The sequence below is a fragment of the Accipiter gentilis genome, chromosome 2 (assembly GCF_929443795.1).
Source record: "Accipiter gentilis chromosome 2, bAccGen1.1, whole genome shotgun sequence".
Classification (NCBI taxonomy): domain Eukaryota; kingdom Metazoa; phylum Chordata; class Aves; order Accipitriformes; family Accipitridae; genus Astur; species Astur gentilis.
The window spans coordinates 39,681,252-39,702,542 of NC_064881.1; the positions used below are offsets into that span (position 1 = coordinate 39,681,252).

At 42.3% G+C, this 21,291-nt stretch overlaps 1 protein-coding gene across 3 annotated transcripts in view; it reads left to right on the top strand.

The window, feature by feature from the left end:
• MED30 (mediator complex subunit 30) overlaps positions 1-21,291 on the top strand; it is a 61,255-nt gene that overhangs the window by 15,339 nt on the left and 24,625 nt on the right. For 2 of the 3 annotated variants that reach the window (XM_049825030.1, XM_049825020.1), the window contains exon 5: positions 1,087-5,006. In XM_049825030.1, the coding sequence (XP_049680987.1) occupies positions 1,087-1,182 (96 nt within the window). In that variant the 3' untranslated portion in view covers positions 1,183-5,006. Of the gene's footprint in view, positions 1-1,086; positions 5,007-21,291 lie in introns of those variants that run through there. The other variant, XR_007509114.1, reaches the window with a different exon arrangement.

Genomic DNA, 21,291 nt, shown 5'->3' on the forward strand with positions numbered 1-21,291 from the left:
TTCAGGATATTGCTTCTTTTGTTGCTTCCTTTTATCACTGTTCCAGTTACTTTGGTCCCATTACTGATCTGAGTTACCCTTTTAATGTATTGCCATTTGTGTAGTGCAAGTACAAAGTTATGTCAGACCTGAAACATTTTGAATAGTTTGTCTTTTTTTGATGGTAGTGAGTCTTTCCTGTGCTTTCACTTTACTTGGAACTGTGGACTTCCCTAATGAATAAGTAGTTTGATCTCTAATGTGAGAAGGCTGACATCAAATCAGAATGAAATGAAGGACATCGGTTGTTGTTAACAATACACAGTAACTTAGTTCTTGACAGCTTTGATTTGACCAGGAAAGTGAATAAATCAGACAATAAATATGTGTATTATTGTGAAACGTGAAAGGTTAGGGAGATTGTGCGTTGTCTTAATGCACTGATCTTTCTTCTGTAAAGACATAATTTTTAGGTTCTGGTTATGCACCCAAACAAAAGCGAGTTTGCTGTTCTTCTGTTCCTTCAAATGCTTCTGCAGTTCACAAAAACAAATACATAATTTTAAAGAATTCAGCATGCTTGGGAATATCTATTTCAAGATAGGACTCCTTAGCACATCAGGATTGACCTATATAGGCAGAAGGGCTGGAAAAGTTCAATTGGCTTCACCTGTACCTTGTGCTTTGTTCAAACTTCTACTATTAATCCCTCATTTTTCTGTGCATCCAAGTTATACAACATACATTCACATAAATTTACTTGTTGCCTGAATTCTTCCTTCCTAGTTAAAGTGCTATCTTTTGGACTTTGGAAACAGAGGACCGATCTCCACAAGCCTTCAGGTTTTGAAGGGATCAAGTGTTTTGATAAAAAGATTGCTGTGAAAAGAAACAGCGTTGCCCCTCTAGTAATGGTCCTTAACTTTTGCAGCTTTCTTGTGTTTTTAGAGTGTCCTTTAAAGAGGATGTATTATGCCACTAATATTGCACATAGATAACTGAGAAAAAGATCCATATAGCATTTCATAATACTGTAACTTTTGTTGAATTTCTGAGTGCGCTATTTGAACTGATTACAAAAAAACTTCTAACAAACTCTTCCCACAGAAACTGAAACAGAAGAATCAGCAGCTGAAGCAGATCATGGATCAGCTACGGAATCTTATTTGGGACATAAATGCCATGTTGGCAATGCGGAACTGAACAAGGAAAATCAAACTGGAAAAGATACAAATTTGTTTGGATATATGTAATTTCTTTCAAAGTAACATGTTTTCCCACAACCATATTGCAGTAATATTTGAAAAGTCTTAAAGATTAAAATGTTGGGTTTTTGTAATAAATGGTGTTGGCTTTGTTTTTATAAAAGATTCATCCTAGAGGTTTTACTTAGAGAGATTTGCTTAGGCTGAATATAATACAGCCTTAGTAACTTACAGTAATATTTTGGATTGCTATGCAAATGGGGTTTTTTATAAATTTAGTGTTTCTGGATATTTTTTATAATACAATTAACACTGTTTTAAAAACATGTGTTTGCATGCCATTCTGCAGTGCAAACTGCCTCTACAGACAGAAGAAGCTGCAATACAGAAAAGTTGTTTTAGTAAGCTACATGTGATATAATATATTAAATAAGTGATCAGATATTGCAATGCAGTATGTTTCCCCATTATGGGGACATATACTACAAGCTGCTATGCCATATATGTTCGTTTTATTCCATATCCTGTCACTGGATATATGTTACATTAGATAAATTCGAGCAAAATTCAAAAACTACATAAAATTACCCCTATATCCTTATGGATATAATTAAGTCTTTATAAGTGAAGGCTACATACATATATCCTCAACATTAACTTCTTCTGTAACTATGTGTTATAATTTCTTGAGTACTGCTCCTGCTATTATATGGTGTAATATTCCCGTAGCATTATGTATGGTTGGAATAGTTCAGTTTTGTTTACCAGAACGCACTGAATAAATGCCTCGTTAATCTTTTCCCTATGACTGCCAGTCCTAGAAAACTGGTGTGTACGAGCAGTTTATTATTTTGTGTTAATCATCAACCTTCATCTTTGTTTGTTCTGCCTCTGGTATTCCTTACAATTTTCATTAGCCCTGAAAACGCTCCTAATAATTTTTGTTATCCACAGATGATGCCAGTGGACTATATGTCTCTTTTTCCAGATGAAAGAATATGTAAAGTAACACTGTTTCAGTACAAATTCATAGGGTGCACTACTGTTAGTATTTATCAAGTTGAAAACTGACCATCATGATTTGCTTCTTGCGTATTACTTTTTACTCTCATTCCATGCCGAGCCAGATTCCTTAATAGTTTTGTGTGAAAGATTTGCGCAGAACCTTCTGAAGAGTCCAGTTAAATGGTATCCTTTTAAAAGATATCCTTTTCATAGTATGGGGTTTTGATACTGAATGCTTACTGATTTGATATATATAGTTTTTAAATTGTTATAAATGTTTAAAAAATGTTATACTGCTTTGTTGTTCTATCAGTCTTTTTTATTTTGGTTTTTAATAATTTCAACCCATTTGTCTACTCCTTTGGGTAAAAATCACTGGCATGTAATAGATCTGGTCACACCTGGTTAACAATATATGAGTTTTCCCTGAAATTAGGTACAATATAGTTGTCTCTTATTTCTCCTTTTGAAGGCTTTAAATCTTAACAGATGAATGGATGCCCAGTCATATAATTGCAAATAAACAGTTAGAAAATGTTCATTTTGATTAGTTTACCCAGTGTTGAAAGTGATACGTAACTATGACAACACCTAGATGTGAGTAGATGTCAAAACACCTTACAAATAAGGTCACTCTCTTTTCTCCCGTATTACAAATGGAAGAGTGGTTAGCTTACTCAGTGGCAAAGCTAGCAGCAGAACTGTTCGTTTCCCATGTCGATTGACCACTATGGCAGCCTTGTTGGTCAGAAACAATGGTGGATTTCTGCAGCTTTGAGAGACATAACAATTTCATATACAAAGCTTTTGAAAAGGAGATGAAGACTGCAAGTAGAGATTTTGTTTTGTTTCTTTAAATTGCAGGTGCATTTTTGTATTTGCGAGGTGTAGAGTAGCAGCCTTCTGTTTAGTGTATGTATAAGCATGCATCCAGCCTAGAAGAAGTATTTGAAGTGGATTTTGAAATGGCACCAACATCTTAATTGTGAGTGTAAAATTCTCACTACTTAGTATTTTGTTCTATTTTTGGAACAATTATGGAAAATGGAGATTAGTCTGGACTGCTCTACTGCCTGTATACTATCTATGTATTCTTACTAAATGTCTTTAAAGTTTGTTGACTTTTTTATTGCATATAAACAGTGCAGAAGTAACCTAATATGTGAATAAGAGTGCAAATATTGCAAATAGATGTCTGGCTGATACAATATTTAGCTTACTCTGTGCAGCTGCTAGCAGTAGCCAAGGTTCATACTACAATTTTTCATCTGGGAGAGAGGAGAAAACGCTTTAAACCGCTACCAGAATAAATAGCGCAGTAGCTAAATTGCAAAGTGCAGAAATTGACAGAATTGTAAATTATCACAGTAAATACTGTCAAAACGGGAACTTTGCAAGGTGTTGGATCAAAACCATACACTTTGACTTACACAGATGAAAGTAAGGGTATAGTGAATATAATTCATATGCTACCAGATCCATGAATAAGTATAGGATTTGACCAAGAAGATGACAGTTTTAAGAAAACTGCCAATTCCTCAGCTGTGAAACACTTTTAAAGGAATTACTGGGCATCAACATGTGCTGAAATTTAATATTTTAGTAAATGCTAACTGAACTTTAACTGCTGGTTAATGAAATGGCACCAAATGAAGTATTTACAAATACCAGCAAAGCAATACCACCACACGTTTCAATGTTTTGTTTATATATCATTGACTAGTTCTGTATTTCTGATTAAGCAGAAGCTGGATAAAAGTACAGTCTCAGGAGCAGATACCAGAACCTAGGATGGTTCCATTTTTGGAATATAAAAATATTTGAGGGAGTTGGGGTTCTTAGGGCTGTATTTTGCCCAGAGAGGACTTGAGGCAGTGGAGCTAGGATGCTGAATACTTTATAGCATATTTGTGGGAGCACCCCAAGTTAACAAAATGAAACCATTAATCCAATACCTTTGTAGACCATATAATAGATATTGAATGTTTGGTTCAGTGTCACAACACAGAAGATGCCTGCTAGGCAGTATACAAAGGTCCAAGGTTTTTCTTACATAAAAAGACAAGAGTGTGGAGCAGATTTATGCCATGTTCAGGAAAGATGCAAGGAGTTTACCTTTCCTCTTGTCTTGTATAGAGGCAGCAAGGCCACATCCAGAGTGCTTCAATAAACCATTACAGTTTTTGTTGTCCTGTAGAAGAAACACTGCTCTGATTATAGTATTTCTTACTGGTGGAGAAAATGGGACTTAAATTAATCACTCTAAAGTATGGATTTAGGTGGAGTAGGACAAGGATTCTGGTCTCATAGGAACCAAGATTTCATCGGTGTCCAAGATGGCTGCACAAGCCAAAAAGACTACAGCTGAAGGATGACTGACAACTGCTGTGGAAAACAGTAAGCTCGGGATGTAGATTTGAAGATCTGAAGTTAAGAAAAAAACATCAAAAAAAAGATGCAATGACACCCAAGGACACTGAGTCAACTGAGGTTTACAGAGGATGGATTAGTTTAATTACTTCATGCTAACAAAGGAAATGGGGAATTATAAAGGAATTTACAAATACATCAGTGTAGAAAAAAATATCTGGGGAAGAAAGTTAGTTTGCTCACTCTCCTTATTTAATAGTAATGAAGACTGATATGGTAGATCATCAGGGCTTTAAAAGCGAAGGGATTTTGCTGAGTTGGAAGGTTACTCTATGCATAAAAATAGCAAGCTGGCTGATATGTATTACAGGATATTAATGAAACTGATGAAAAACATGTAGCAGTGCCAGTTTTTATTTAAGAAAATGTAATGGATAACTGGAATGTAAGAGGTAAATAAATGCAATATATTGAAACTTTTGTCTTGTTAAATATAACCTGTATAAATTTTAAAGATTTTTCTTACTCGTGTTGCATGAGGGACGCATTCTGACCTCTGTTACAACAGTACACAACAAATAACACTACTAAAAGCTGGGAACAGTGTTTGTGTTGATGTGAATGTAGTCAGAAGCAGAATGCATGTTTTACAGCACTTCTCACTGGACTAGGCCCAGTAAAGACCATAGGCATATTTGAGGCAAATAAGCAGAGGCATGTTTTCATGTGTCCACTGAACTGTGGGGGCATCTCAGTTCATATGCCTTCAGGTTCAACTTGCAAGCTACGTTATCACTTGGAGTTCTGCTTCTGCACGTTCCTAACAGCTGATGATATCTGCTAATGACTGCTGAGATTGTATAAACTCTGTGATTTTTCTGCCTAAATACTATAGGAGGGTTGATGTGCTAGGTCCTTTTTGACTTCTTGTGCTCTCACTTTCCCTTCTGAGCTGACTGCCCCTACTGCAAAGCTGTAGAGCAGTGTTCTGGAATAGAGTTGAAAATGAGTGGCTGAAAGGAATGAATTACATACACATCTGTGATAAAATCCTTTCCTAGGTCTGTGTGTGCTTTCTCATGAAATCTTGCTTGAAAAATAAATTCAGATTTGCCTAAATAGGAAGAAAGATACGTGATTTTAAAGTTGTCTGAGCAGCAATAGATAGCAATGCAGTTGTTTTTATAGCCATGTAGAGGTTTTAGTGGTATTTACAGTCCTGGAGAGGGAAGAAGAGGGTTGTGAAGACAGTCCATTACTGAAATACATTGTTGAAGTGGGAAGACTTTCAAACAATAAGGGGAAAATATAAAGAAATACAACAGCAACAATCAAAACTTAGGTGAGCACGAACAGGCCATAAAATAGAAGCTAGGAAAGAGGATTTGGGAAAACACATTTTAAGCCTGCGTTAAAGAGATAATTGGGATGCAGTGAGAGAAGAAAAGCCACTGCTGTTTTGGGGTGCATGATAAAATATTGCATAGTAGGGAGTATAAGCATGACAGCTCTTGCTCTGAGACCAGTAATTCTGATACAGTAATTCTGCATGAAATACTGTATTAGTTTAGGGATCAGCGTGTTACTAACACAGTGAGAGAAAAATACTGATGTGCTACCATATGAATAATCATTAGAATAACTTGAGAAAGCAAAAGGTGAGGCTCAGATGTAGAAATTCTTGGGTAGATGCAAAGGGGAGGTAATTAGAGTGATTTGGAGTGACTGTAGTACAGAACAGTGAAAGAAGGTAAGCAGGAACTTCTTTCACTAAACAGCAATGAAGAGGGGTGGGTAGGGAAAACCTCTTAATGCTAAGATACAAAATACTAATTTCCCTAGGAGTTTAGAAGATGTCTTTTGAGTTACTCGGACATTTTAAACAGCACAAAAAGACAAGATAAATGCATTAGGAAAAGGAAAAAAAAATATCCTATCTTGCATTGGTAGAGCAAGAGGTGGAATAAACTGACCTGACTGGTTTTTCCAGTCAGGAAAAAACCTTTAGATTTTACAGTTGTTAAGCATCTGTTTATCGGATGACTGTCAGATGATGAGCTCCTGAGGACACCTGGACTAGTTGCCACCTTCAGGTATTAAACAGGCTTTCATAGCTTCTTTGTGATGATTTGCTGCAGAAATTCCTCTTCAGGTCAACATGCCTTCGTGGAATTTGTATTAGAGGGATCGGAGCAGAAAAGGAAATGAAGTAGTACCTTGTTTCTCCCTCCCTGCCTCCCCACCACACATCCCCAGCCTCCCACCCTTAGTTTTGGTTCATTTCCTAGTGAAGAGCTGCTTGGGATCTTGCTGCAAAGCTGAAGTAGTATCTGATACCCGATTGCTGTCTATTGACTTGGTAGAACTTAGGAAGCCTTTTACTAATTGGAAATGTGATGCTACTTACCCGGCTGATAGTAAAAACAACTGTAGTGCTTGCATGTGTTGCAGTGTGAGCTCATGTCACAGTCTGCACTGAGGGAGAATGTTTGTTCCAGCACAGACACAGAGGAGTGATCTAAGTGTGTAAAATGTGATCGTATTTTGCCTCAGACATGAAGTAGTATTAGAAATTGTTACGCAAAACACATGCTATTTTTATAGCATTTGCATATGTTACATACATTTTTGTTCAGTGTGGGAGGTTTTAATTACTTTCTAGGAAACAACTTTTTTTAAAGGTCTCGAATAGTCTGAGCAACCACATCTAAAGTGCCCTCCAGCAATCACAGAAGACAGAAGTAAGGGATGGAAATAGAATGTAAGCATTGCACTTTCTCACAGAGAAGAAAATGGGGTTTTACGTGTGTTTAATTACTATTGCCACAGTCCCAATTTTTCCTCATAATCATCTGGTAGCTTAGATTTTATAAAAACTGAGCCCCACTGTACCATTTTGAAAGTAATAAGCAGATTCACAGTAGCTAAGCCAAATACAATTAGATTTATTTATTTTACAGCTCCATGAAGTTGCATAGACTACTATAATTTAAACTAGCTTTACAAAGCCAGAGTGGAGTTAGAATTGATTCATGCAAAGAGCATACAGCTTTCAGATTTGAGCTTTTGAACTTGACTCGAACAAATTCAGCTAGTTTTGCTGAACAAAAAAGCAAGCAGAGAAACAGTATGTCCTTCAGTTGTGCAAACTCATGTCACAGACAGGAGTAAGGAAACAGGTGGAAATTTCAGCCCACTGATACTCTGAACTACAGTTATTGTGCAAGTTATGCAATGTACTACTACCATTTTGCTACACTTTAGCAGGGCACCTAGCAAAAAAAGGTTGTTACGGGGACAGAGCCCAAACTGGTAGCATAAAGCCAGCAACATTCATCTTCACGCATGTGCACTGGCTGCGTTCAGTTTTGAGGCACAAGTGTTTATTCCTGAAGTTGATTGCTTCCATGTGCTACACGTGTAAAATTTCAGAAGCCCTGGTTTATATACTTTTTTAAAGGCCTTTCATGGCATATAGTAAAGTCAAGTCTCTGGTGATAAACCCTATACTGGTATGGCAATAATGATCTCTATTTGTATGGGTGGAGATGTACAAAACTGATGGGTATCTCTCTCCCTGAAGAGCAGGGTAGATAAACAGGAGGGACTAATGACAGAAATAGAGAGCAAAGAGTTCCTTCCCCCAGGACTGAAGGGTTTGTTTTCCCTTTGTTTCACTTTTTTTGTTTGTCAGCTTTTTGTTTGAATATGTGAAAAACTGTCTCAGTGCATGCAGGTTTCCATTTCCAGCTCCAAGACAATTTGCATTTGAAGTTTGGGTTCAGGCTGTTGAAAGGCAGGAATTATCTGCAGTGTGCAAATGTGAACGTGGAGTGCAACTGCCCAGGAGACTGGTGATACATCATCTCCAGGGTTTTTGTCGAGGTCTTATATTTTAACAGTGTCAGCCTTCCCAGTCTGTTGCAAGCACAATTTACACCCCTTCTGTCTCCTAAGAGGAAAGGAAATAGAGGCGACAGAGATGTTCCCAGAGGAGTGACTAATCTTTACCCTTCAGGAGTGTTCAAGGATAGCCACCTCTACTAATCATTAAATAGTTGTTTTTAAAACAAGAAAAAAAATTGCAAAGCAGTTAATCCCATTTCCCAAATGTTCTGCAGTGCAAATCATTATCTATTCAGCTTCTTGTAGTCATTACCAGAGAGAAATTAGGTCTAGCAGTGAATGGTCAGTATGATGCTGTCAGTGACACACGCTTCAATTTTAAATTTAAAATGGAGTCTGTTGTCTGCCTGTGTCAGCTATTAACTTTACTGTCATTGTCACAAAGCCATCAATCTCAGTCTGTCCCAAACCCATTTTCTGTGTAGAGTCAGCCCATCTTCCTTATTTCCTACACATGCAGATTTTAAATCATCTTGTAAACCTTGTACTGCACCAAAGGTTTAAGGCTGCAAGACTTGGCAGGCTGGTTGTTTCCACCCCCTCTCTGCCGCCCCCCCCCCCCCCCCCCAACATATATTCAGTACCTACTACCAGATGACAGATTGCAGCTACTCTCTGGACTGGATCATGCCAGAAATGGGAAAACAGAAAAGAAACTCTAAAGCTGATACGAAATGGATGAACGCCTGGTTCTGCTGAAACCAATAGTAAATGCAATAGAACTTAATTTCCAAGTAATTGCTATAAAACTTGTGTCAGAGAGACAGTGCACAAAGTGGCCTTTGTAGGCTGGATCTTGTACATTTTAGACATGATCTCTGCTTGTGTAGTATCAAAGCGTCTGAGAGCATCAGAAATGCCCCAGTTAGTTGCTTTCTAGTTTAATGTGGGGGAGTTTGTTACCAGAACATTTTAAGCATTTAATTGAAAGAGTCTTCTGTTCTGGATTTTGCCTTTCTTCTGGGTCTAACAATGTCTAAGAACATTGACTTTTAACGCCCATAAATTTCCTCAAAATTTCCAGAAGGGCACAGCTTAGGAGCATATATATGATTTATAAAAGATAGCTGTGATAGGAAGAGTTCCTTGACTAGAGAGCATGTTCTGATCTTTATTTTATTCTATAAACATGAATCCTTCAAGCAAGAGTTTTTTTTAATAGCTACAGAGAAGTTTCTGCCTCTTGGGTCCATGACAGAAAGTTGCTTCATTAACCTACATCTCACTGGAAAAACTGTAAAGGGACCAACTTGTTAAATACAGTAACTGTGATGTTGTGGTGCATCAGTACATAACACAGCAAGTAATGAAACCTGGGTAATTCTGGCCATTTACACCTGCAGTTACTTTGTTAAAGTTGTTAAAGTGTTGGGCACTTGGAAGCTGAGGACTCCAAGAGCTGTATTGGTGCTCTGAGTGCCGTGTCCAGCAACTAAGTTGGCACTACTATTTGTTGCAAATCTTGTGTTCAAATCCCATCTCAATCCGTGGATGCCTATATGATTGTAATGAAGCCTAGGTTTTGCTTACAGGAAATCATAAGCTTGCTAAGCCTTGATGTAACTGAGCTGCTGTGATCCCTAGATAGCATCTAAGTGTTGGCAAAACTCCTGTACTGACCCTTTCGTCACCTCTCACTCTTGGGAGCTGGGGCTAGTAGGCATTTTGTAAGTGAGGCACAAGAGACTGCACAAGGAGATGCAATACCCATCCCACTGGTGATTAAAGCACTTCCTTGAAAGACCCAGATTCAGGTCTTCGACCTTTGGTAGCATATCAGGCTCAGCTTGAGGCAAAGAGGGATGCAGCAGCATGAGTCAGGCCTGAAAGGAGCTGATCTTATGTCTGGAAGATGCTCTCTCATATGCAAGTCTCTTTTTGCACACACAGAAGCCTTACTGCAGAGAGAGAAAGCAAACGTATTTCATGAAAACTGAGAGATGACATAGGGTATGTGCATAATTTATATTTTTTGGAAGATACAGCTCCTGAGTACAAATCAAATAGCTGCATCCAGAAAAGGGAAGAGTAAAAAATATTACTGTATTGGGTTTGAGTGGCAAGGTTTTGGTAGTAGGGCGGAGTTACAGGGGTGGCTTCTGTGAGAAGCTGCTGGAAGCTTCCCCTGTGTCCCATGGAGCCAATGCCAGCTGGCTCCAAGACAGACCAACCGCTGGCCAAGACTGAGCCCGTCAGCGATGGTGGTAGTGCCTCTGTGATAAGATACTTAAGAAGGGGGGAAAAAAAGTTGCTGCAGCATAGAAACTGCAGCCAGAGAGAAGTGAGAACATGTGAGAGAAACAGCCCTGCAGACCCCCAGGTCAGTGCAGAAGGAGGGGGAGGAGATGCTCCAGGCACCGGAGCAGAGATTCCCCTGCAGCCTGTGGGGAAGACCCTGGTGAGGCAGGCTGTCCCCCTGCAGCCCAGGGAGGTCCACGGTGGAGCAGATCTCCACCTGCAGCCCGGGGAGGATCCCACGCCAGAGCAGGTGGGTGCCCGAAGGAGGCTGTGACCCCGTGGGAAGCCCACGCTGGAGCAGGCTCCTGGCAGGACCTGCGGATCTGTGGAGAGAGGAGCCCACGCTGGAGCAGGTTTGCTGGCAGGACTTGTGATCCCACGGAAAAGACCCACACCGGAGCAGTCTGTGCCTGGAGGACTGCAGCCCATGGAAAGGACCCATGCTGGAGCAGTTTGTGAAGAACTGCAGCCCGTGGGAAGGACTCATGTTGGAGAAGTTCATGAAGGACTGTCTCCTGTGGGAGAGAACCCATGGTAGAGCAGGGGAAGAGTGAGGAGTCCTCCTCCTGAGAGAGGAAGGAGCAGCAGAGACAGCATGTGATGAACTGACTGCAACCCCTATTCCCCATCCCCCTGTGCTGCTGGGGGGGGTTAGGTAGAGAGAACTGGGAGTGGAGTTGAGCTGAGAAGGAGCAAGGGTTAGGGGGAAGGTGGGAAGGTGCTTTAAGATTTGGTTTTATTTCTCATTATCCTACTCTGATTTGATTGGTAATAAATTAATGTTCCCCAAGTCAAGTCTGTTTTGCCCATGACGGTAATCGGTTGAGTGATTTCTCAAGTGATCTCTCCCTGTCCTTATCTCGACCCACGAGCCCTTTGTTATATTTTCTCTCCCCTGTCCAGCTGAGGAGGGGAGTGACAGAGCGGCTTTGGTGGGCACTTGCTGTCCAGCCAGGGTCAACCCACTGCAATTGCACAATGAGAACCAAGCAAGTACTCCCCTTAGCTACAGCAACAAAGGCCAAAGGGTAAAGAGAGAGGCAGTATCATGTAAGGAGGCCCACTGAAGCAAGGTCCACTGGGTATTGTTGCCATCAGACTATGTCTCCAGCTACAGTGAACTGCTTCCCTGTTCAAGGAATGGTTCAGATGTGTTGGCCCTTAAACCTCTGTTATAGCTCAAACAACAGCAGGATCTTTCCCTGCAGTCTTTGGAACATCCATTAGCGTTGCATTTGATCCTCTAATGCTGCTTCTGTGATGATATTCAATTTGCAGTTATGGGCTTGAGCACGAGACATGGTTGCAATACCTTCTCACCAGATCTTTGCAAAATTGCCAGATAATACTCCATTAGAGAAAATATACAACTCACCCTCTTCCTTATGCTGTCTTCAAATGCTTGTAAATGGTGCATAAGAAACAGAGTCCTACAACTCTTCTTCTCACTACAAACATACCTGTAAGCCACCAGCTGCACACATAAAAATCAGAAACCTAACCTCCCATTATTCACATTTTGTGTGGCTGGAAAAAACTCCCTTTTCTGATGGGAATAAGCATTCTTGGCTAAGCCACTAGATCTGTGAAGCTTCTTGCCTGACAGGACTCCAATAGCCAGGTGAGATCCTCCACTACTCCTTGGAAGTGCCTCTTGTCCTCTAGGACTTCTCTAAATAAGGAAGAAGACAGAGAATATGCTTTATGGCAGAAGAACAAATGTGTCCTTGACTTAGCCTCAGCCAGCCAGTTAAGAGTAGAGGAGTTCTCAGGAAACCCTGATCTTCACTCTGACTTTTTTTGCACCTGGGAAGGGTCTCTGATTTGAAAAACATAACACCACTGCATCTGTAAAATAAGAATGATAGTAAGACTTAGTTGCAGGCCTCTTAGTTTTGTTAGTTATTGGTGTCTAGAAGTAGGCTGGCACTGTGCAAGGCACGAAGAATGCCGCTGCCCCTAGGGACTTTTAACCGATGAGTTGTAAATACAAGCCTGGAGCTCATCAGGGGCCAGAATGTGGTAACTGCATAGTTTTGGCAATGCTTGGCCTTGTCTGAGTGGCAGTGTCATATTGGAGCAGGGAGGGCTGTAGGAGCACCTTTCAACAGAGGAAGGGTGCTTTGAGAAAGGCTGTGTGAAAACAGAGGTGCCTTCCTTTCTAAATTGCATAAAAGAAGCATTCAGTTGTTGAGGGTGGTCTGGAGCATGGAGGAGGTGACAAAGGCATCACCGTGGTGTGATGTACTGACTGAGTGGAAACAGGAGCAGGAAATATTGCAGTTGGTGCTATAGGTCAGAGCAGTGTTCTGGGGAGCCTTGAAGGGAAGCACAAGTAGCTGAAATTTAATGCGGGAGGCCAAAGGAAAATGATGGAAGAATTCAGAGGTGCCGCTGTTGTGGCAGATGATTTACTGAGGCATTTGAAATAGGTTGCAAAGGAAAAAGATGAAAATGAAGAGGAGGCTCTAGTAGTCGTGAGGAGAAATTATCAGGGCATGACCACAATTTTTGTCGCATGGCTGACAAGAGTGAACCTTAGAGAAGTTGCACATGGTGAAATGATGCAATTTGGCAAATGTCTGGCTCTTGTCTCAGGCTGGAAGACATGAGTCTCAGGAGATTTAATTAACGTGTAGAACTCCTTGTAGGAAACTGCAAAGTGTTGCTATACCCAGAAGTTTCTCAAGAAATAGAAAGCAAAATGAAAGATGGTCACGATTCCCTTGTTTCAAAAAGAAATTCTGCAAGTCGCAATCTGTGCTTGCTGTCCAGGTGATGAATATTCAGATCTGTTGTCTCCCTATGGATAGAAAGCTCCAGAAAGATCAAGTCCTTGTTTCTTTGTCCCCCAGAGGCCTTGCTCTGAATGACGTTTGAAACATAGCTTAATAAACCTTTATGGAGAGATTAAGTATAAATTCTACCTTAATTTCCTATTGACTTGTTATAGACAAGCAACTGTTCCAAAAATGTTTTCACATATTCATTCATCTCCCTTTAGAGAATGCACTGTGCCAGTTTCTGAGAGAGAACAAAATTATCATCTATTATTTTTAGATGCAAGCAATTTGTGGTTAATGTTACTCTGCCAAAACAGGGTACCAAACTCCTGGTTTCAAAACCAGGCAAGTTTATTGGATAGCTATAAAACTCAGTGTGAAGGAAAAAGGAGACATTTTCACCTAACTCAAATAATCTGACATGTACTGCCAGCCTACAAATAAGACTGAAGCTGGAGTAGCTCAGCAAGAGAAGATGAAGAATATTAATGTACTGAAATGTCTATACGTGGATGCAAGGAGCATGGAAAATAAGCAGCAGGCACTAGAAGAGATACTAAACAATGAAGTTTATGAACTAGTGGGCACAGCTGAGGCAAGGTGGGCTGATTCTTGTCAATGCTTTGAATGTCAATAAAGAGGGAGACAGTCTGCACAAACAGGCAGAGGTGTGGTGGCAGGATGCAGCTGTGTTTTCTCACTGGTGTGGTGCATGCAATGGGCTCAAATGATCTGTTTCCTTGAAGAAACTTAAAATTGGTGGATCAGAAGAAATAATGAACATGATGGATCCAGTGCAGCTTTAATTGTTTATGAGCTCTTGGAAATCCACAAAGTCCTAACCAAACTGGATGTTTGTAATAAAAGACAGTTCAAGCATTTTTAGTTAAATTAACACTCACAATTCCTTAGTAAAGCTACAAAACACTGGATGCTCTGTTTGAATGTTGGGTGTATTCTTATGAAGCTTCCTAACTGCAATAATTAGTACCAGCCTTGGGGCAGGCCACCCACTTCTCTTTCCCACTTTGATGTCAGCTACTGAAGGGGAGAATGTAAATAGAGGCTGGACTGTAAACACACTTACTGAGGTCTTTGGCGCCAGTATCATAGCCCTGAGTCACTGGTTTATGTTGAACAGCTCCAACATATGAGAAAGAACTATCAATGAAATATGAAACCATAAAAAAGACGTTTTAGCCAGCCCCCACACATAGGTAGTTTGACCATTAATTGGTTTGCACTTCTCTTTGCACACAGATTGTTGATCCCTGAAATCCTGCATCCATTAGCTGAACTCCAGTGCTGGGAGCCGGCTAGCTTTAGGTGAAGCAGACTCAGCTTTCCAGTGGAGCTGGGAGCAACAGCTGATCTGAACTGGCCAAAGGGATATTCCATACTCTGTAATGAATGCCATGCTCAGGAGTAACAACTTGGGTAGAGGAAGAAGACAATGGAGTTCCAGTTTCGAAGGTGGCCATTGCTCAGCTGCTCTGCCTGTTGGAGAGGGTGAGTGATCTCCTTTGTCCCACTTGGTTTTTTTTCTCTTTCCCTCGTCTGTTAAACTATCTTGAGCTAGACTCATAAGTTTTCTCACTTTTGTTCTACTTGTTCTCTCCCAGTGGAGCTGGAAAGCTCGTGGGAAAGGGCAATCTTGTGAGCATATCAATGTGAATCCAGCATCATGGGACATTGTGCTAGCCACGAGGTTAATGCCAGGACTGTTTCTGAAGCACATCAATGAAGAATGACAGCCTGGTTTGGCACCTGCTTCCCCACTCCTGAAGGGACGAGATATCTCAAGAGCCCATGTGAATTATGGAGCAAGAGGTTAGGTACCCAGGATGCCACCTTCTGCTAGGAAGGCTGGCCCACAGGTCCCTTTCCAGTTAGCTTCCCACAGATGTATGTGCACTACGAAATAACTATCTAAGGATAGTTCATTCAGAGACACTTTTCCACAGGCAGTATGGACAAGATTCCCCCAGGTTTGGATCTGTCCACCATCCATTAGTTACCACTATCCCAGAAAGCCTTGAAGCTCCCCTTCTCCTCTTCAAGCCACAGACCACACCATACCAAAACACCACTGTGGAAAACAGTCTCACATCAGTTCAAACACTTTGGGAGGAAAAACACCCAAAATTATTATGTATTAGGGGCTCCACAGGGAGCCTGGTGGAGCCTGAGGCTGTATGCTAGATGTATGGATTGCCAGTCGCCTCCAGAGGATGAGCCCTGAGCTGTCGGGCTGTAACCCACACCATGCCACTGGCCAGGTTGCATGGTCGCCGTTGCAAATGCCTGTAGGCAGGTAGGCACAGCCTAAGCCTTGTTTAAAACATGATGGGGGAAGACAGGCATCTACTGCAGAATACCTGCAAGGGGAGGGCACATGCCTCCAAACAGGCAGTTGCTGGGGCGCAAGGTCCTGGTCCGAATGAGGGAGTGATGGCAGTTGCAACGTTATCCTCTGGTGCCTGCTCTGATTGGCAGCCTGACTACCTAGTCTCCTTTCCTCCTTGAGATTTTGGTTCCACGACTGGGTTGCTGTGGGGGAAGAGGCTACGAAACCACCACATTTCACGGTGGCTGGACAGTGTACTAAAATACACGGAGGAAGATTTCTGGCCTCGCAGGGACAAGCAGAAAGAGGCTGTCAGGCTACTTGCCCAAGAGCGAGCTTTACCAAAGACATTGCAGCCGGCCTCTGTCCCCAGGCACGGCCTCCTGGCCTTGGGAGGCAGCAACGCTGCTCGCAGGTGGTGGGGGTCTTCATATCCAGGACGTTACTGCGGACCCTCCCCCGTGCTTTTTGTGGCACCCACGTGCGACCCGGAGCTGACAGGATGAAACCGCACGTGCACCTGGTGCTTCAGACACCCGTCCCGGTTCCCGCTCTCGGGGGGCTCACGGCTGCCCATGTGCGGCTGCTTCCCACTGCCTCCCCATCACCCCAAAAGCTGATGCCCCTGCTTCTCTCCCAGCAGCCCTGCACCTGCTGAGCCTCCCTCCCGGACTCCTTTAGATTAGCTTAAATGCTTTTGAGCAGTAGATGCTTCCTTGCCTGGATCAGTCAGAAGATGGGGAATACTTGTTTGACTAAGCTACCACTTAATCCTTTAATGGGAAGCTTTTATCTAGCAGAACCGGGGAGTGAACACACAGGACAAAGGCTTGTTAGCAGAAAATATTGCACCGTTGTGTTTTCTTTGGCAGCTCGGCAGCAGACTGCAAACTTTATAGACGTGCATGTGTCAAAGCAAGCCGTGCCACGGGGCTGGATGCAGCCTGCTGGGAGCAGGGAAGGGAGGGGAACCGGAGATGGGTCTGGGATGAGATTTTGCAATCTGCAACTGCCCCACATGTATTTCTAAATCCACACTTCTAGATGTAAAAACAGTGTGGGACTGTCAACACTAAATATGTCAGTCACAGGTAGAAATTGCCTGGCGTCCTGCAATTCTTATTTGCATGAAATCAAAAATAGTAGGAGGAAATCTGCCCGCAGCAGACTTTCAATTTACGTCAGTCTGCCAAACTCTTCAGTGAAAGCAAGATGCTGTGTGAACACTTAGTCATCGCCTTCATTTAACATCCAGTGGGTGTAATGTTTGGCAGCCTAGCCCTCTGAAGAGACAGCCCTGGCATCTCATTTTAACACATTATCCCATTATATTGTGCGCTGTAGTATCCCGGTGTAAGGAAAGCAAGGAAAACACGTTACTGTATGTGCACAAGGGGCACACAGTCAAAGCTGGCTTGTCTGGGGCAAGCAGAGTGCTTGTGATTAAAAAGCTGGAGGGTGGGAGATGCAGCAGGTAAGGCAAGGGGAGAGCTGGGACTGCCTGAGCAGGCGGGGGGTCAGAGACCAGCACCCCCTCCAGCTGAGGAGCCTGTTTACAAACCTGCCTCTGCAAGGAAGCAAAAAAGACTGTCCACATGGCTCGATCAGAGGCAGAAATTGGAGCAGCATCACTCTGCCACACTCAGCACAACTTGGGAAGTCGTTCTCGGTTCTTGCTTGTTTCAGTGCTCTGTGTCTTCTCTCCTCAGTGGTGCTCAAGCCATTGGTGCTGCAGTTACAGGGAGCATGGCCGGTTCCTTGGGCTTTGCCAGCCCTTCCCAGGGATGTTGGCTGGGCCACACCGTGGCTCACAAATGGCCTGACTGGTGGAGACCAAAGGTTGCCCAGTGCCTGAGCTGGGAGGCCTTGGGAATGTCCTCAGGGTGGTCTTAGAGATCTTTTTAGACACTGAAAATCATTCAAATCCGATGCTTCTGGGAATCAAAGCCAGGTTTTCAAGGATACCCAGATAGATGCATGATGCCAAGTGTGAGTTTAGAAAGTACCGAAGTGCACAGCATTGATGTTTGCTAAATCTTCATCAGCTCTTTTTCAACAAACCCTATGATGTTGTATTTATATCTGCAAGTGCTAAATATCTGATTTGGTCCTTAGGTGCTTAATATCTGTGTAATCTAAAATCAAGGCTGAGATGGATCCTCAAGGGCACCTGGCAATTAAGACTCATACAATTGCAAGTGAGGCACCACAACACCTAGCTTTTAGAACTCCCCAGTGCAGAACCCAAAATAAGAGCGGGCATAGAGAGATTACAGCCATCCTGGTAAATTAAATGTACCCAGAAGAATGCTGTCACAAAGGCCGGCCGGCATCGAAGCTTGCAGAGGCAGGGAGCCAGATGTAGACTGGCTCTGGACCATTCCTGCTCCCAGGTTGTGGCTAGATGCTCTTTGGCACAGACAGAAAAATTTCCAGGAATGATATGGATGATTTAAAAGCACATGCAACTGAATTACTGTTTCCCTAGAGGCTCCCTGGCACTCTGTAGTTGACCAGCACAGAAAGAGTCGTGGGCTGTCTCTACAGCCCTTGTTGGGGATCAACAGCAGTGGGAGAAGAGACCTTCCATCCACCTTCACTAGGTGCAGTGTGGCATGCTTAATTGTGCCTCCATCCTTCTGGCCCCAGGAGCCTTGATTATTTTTTTTGTGCATGCAGGTCCTTTCTTGCTATTTCTCTCAACCTTGGGAAACTCCCTGCTTTGCTGGCCAGCCACTGTCTGTCTTAAACATTTATCTGCCTCCAGGCAGTTTATGGGGAACCTGAAGAGCAGGGAGCGTGAGGCAGGAAATCCTGCGAGAGCTTTGCCGTTGTGTGCTCAGCTAAACGACAGCAAAATCCCTCGCTTGCGTTTTGTGCCCTTTAAAATGTTATACCTAGAAAAACTGGACAGAGCTAATGTGGTGCCTTTGAAACCTTATAACAGGCAGTGATGACATAAGCATCCCTGAAATTCCACCAGTGCTGAGGGCAAGGAGGTGGATGTTTTTATTTACAGCTAGCCTGTGACCTGATCCCATGAAAGTATGTTCGTTAATAGGCCTGATACAAGTGGGATTACTCTCATTACTCCGGTAAAGAGTGAGCCCACCAGCAGAATAAACATTGGCAGGATCAAGTAGCAGATGAGCCGTCCTTTCCAAACACAAAAAGCCAGCGAGCCAGTAAATAAACGTTAGTTAAATTAACTATCACATACAAACTCCGTATATATTTAAAACAACCTTCGGATAGCCACCACCACGTACTAAAATACTGTCTAGATCTCTGTCCTACCACAAGCGTCTCCAGCTAATACCATCCCGACGGCAGCAATTCCCCTGCCGTGGCTGTACCCAGCCAGGGGAATGTTCCTCCTAATCTGAACCATGTGCCAGCTGAGTGCCAGCAGATAAACTAATCGAGTCCAGCAAGACAAACATCTTCAGGGTTAACTTCTGCTCTCCTTTGCTTCCTCTACAATGTGTTTGAAGTTCGGGGTCATACTAAGTAAATTAGAGGGGAACTGTGTTCACAACGTCTCTGGTGTAAACAAAACACTACCATATTCCCCCATGGGCATTTCAAATAACTTTCGAGAATTAGTGTAAAAACAAAACCATCAAATTAATAAAATAATATTTAAGCTGGTAACTCTTCCCTGAGGATTTAAATTTTATTTATTATTTTTTTAAATAAAATTCAGTAGGTAAACATCTCCTGAGTAAACTAATCGTAACAGTGCAAGAATGAAGCAAAGCAGGGCAGGTTGCCCACCAATGCAGAATTCTTTTGGGTTTTATTCAGACACCTTCCAGAGGACCAAACAAGAAACATCTGATAGAATCATGCCATGGTCAATTAGACCTTACCTGTGGGAAAGTTTTACCAATGGTCAGTCCACATTTTTCTTGTTAGATTTTATCCTGCTGCTCCCCACTGGCTCCATCACTGGCATCCTTTACAGTAAGGAACTGATCACATCAACAGTGTCTTTAAAGGCCAGATTCAGTACCCACTGGAGCAGTAGGAGCCCTCCCAGTTACTACAACGTGGATGCTGGTCTGGGCATCCTGGGCCTGGCCTCTAGTCAAAGCAGAAAGACCTGTTGTCATAGGGAGATATGAAGTCTTGTCCCCTAGCAGGAAGCTGGTATACTTATTTCCAAGAACTTCTGATTTAGGGTCATTCTGGGCAACAGCTAGGGCCTGTTTTTAGTGAGGCTGAGGAAGTCGGTATGTATAATTCACTTATTGTCTGTGCAAGTCAGACACATGTGTAGGGATATACACAGATATGTTCAGCACCGGGGAAAACAGCTGTTTGGGGAGTTCTGATGAATATGCCATCACTGCATATGGATATTGTGCCTTTCAAAAGAGAGAGCTATGTGGTTTGTATGGACTTCTGTAGCCTGAGGTGTCAACTTCTAAATCTTAATGAAGCAGTTTTTGGGGGGTCTTTTTTCCTCTTAGCACTGGATTATCCACAAAGATACATTTTTCTCATTGTATTTCATTCTTAGAAGAAAACTGTAGCTGGTGATGATGCCTGTTGTGATTCCTTCAGCTCTAGACTTATTTTGACAGCATTGTAAATGAATTATGAGACTAATTTTGGCTGTACCATTAGCCATTGGTCCCATTTTCATGGTGATTTTGACACTATCTCTACTATCTTCTTCAAAGCTCTGTATGGGCTGGGTGCCATGTGGTTTGACGGTGAGCTTTCCCACTGAAATCCGTAAGAGTCTAGCACATGGGCAATTTCACAGCATGGAAATGATGTTTCCAAAAATGCACAGTGTCGACATCTTTTCCTTGGGCATGGGGCCCACTCACTGCCTTCTGAGCTGAAAAATGCTTCAGTTGTAACAGTGGCTTTTGTGCAACTTCTTATTTAAAGAGCAGAGTCTCAGCTGCTGCAGACTTAATAGCTCCACTGATTTCTGTTTCCACCTGATAAAATTACAGCTCATTTGTTTGCTTGTTGGTTTCATTTAAGGTTTGAATTGTGCTGATGATCCTCACAAGATCCATTTCCTTCTATGTCATTTGTCGAGATATTGATGCTGAATTGGGTTGAGCTGCAATGCGGGAACTCTTCGTCTTAAAACAACTATCGGGTGAAATCGTAACACAGGCTGTGGCAAGGGAAGGAGGGTGATGGCCTTTGGTGGGGCTCCAACTCTGAGACCTGGTCGTCTGTACCTCAGTCCTCTTACCTGTGCCACAGGAGAGCCAACCAGATAATGAAAGTTCTGATCTGGGAATAAAACCCCAATATTGGAACCCAGCACAGTCACGGCTCTGAATTCTTCTTGATCTTTTAGTAGAGCAAAACACACCAGCTCAAAGCAAATGTAAAATGTTACTGTTCTTATTTTGTAGAGCCACTCCATACCCATACAGAGTTCTTCCCCACATGGTTTGATTTCAGCAGTCTAAGGGCACAGCAT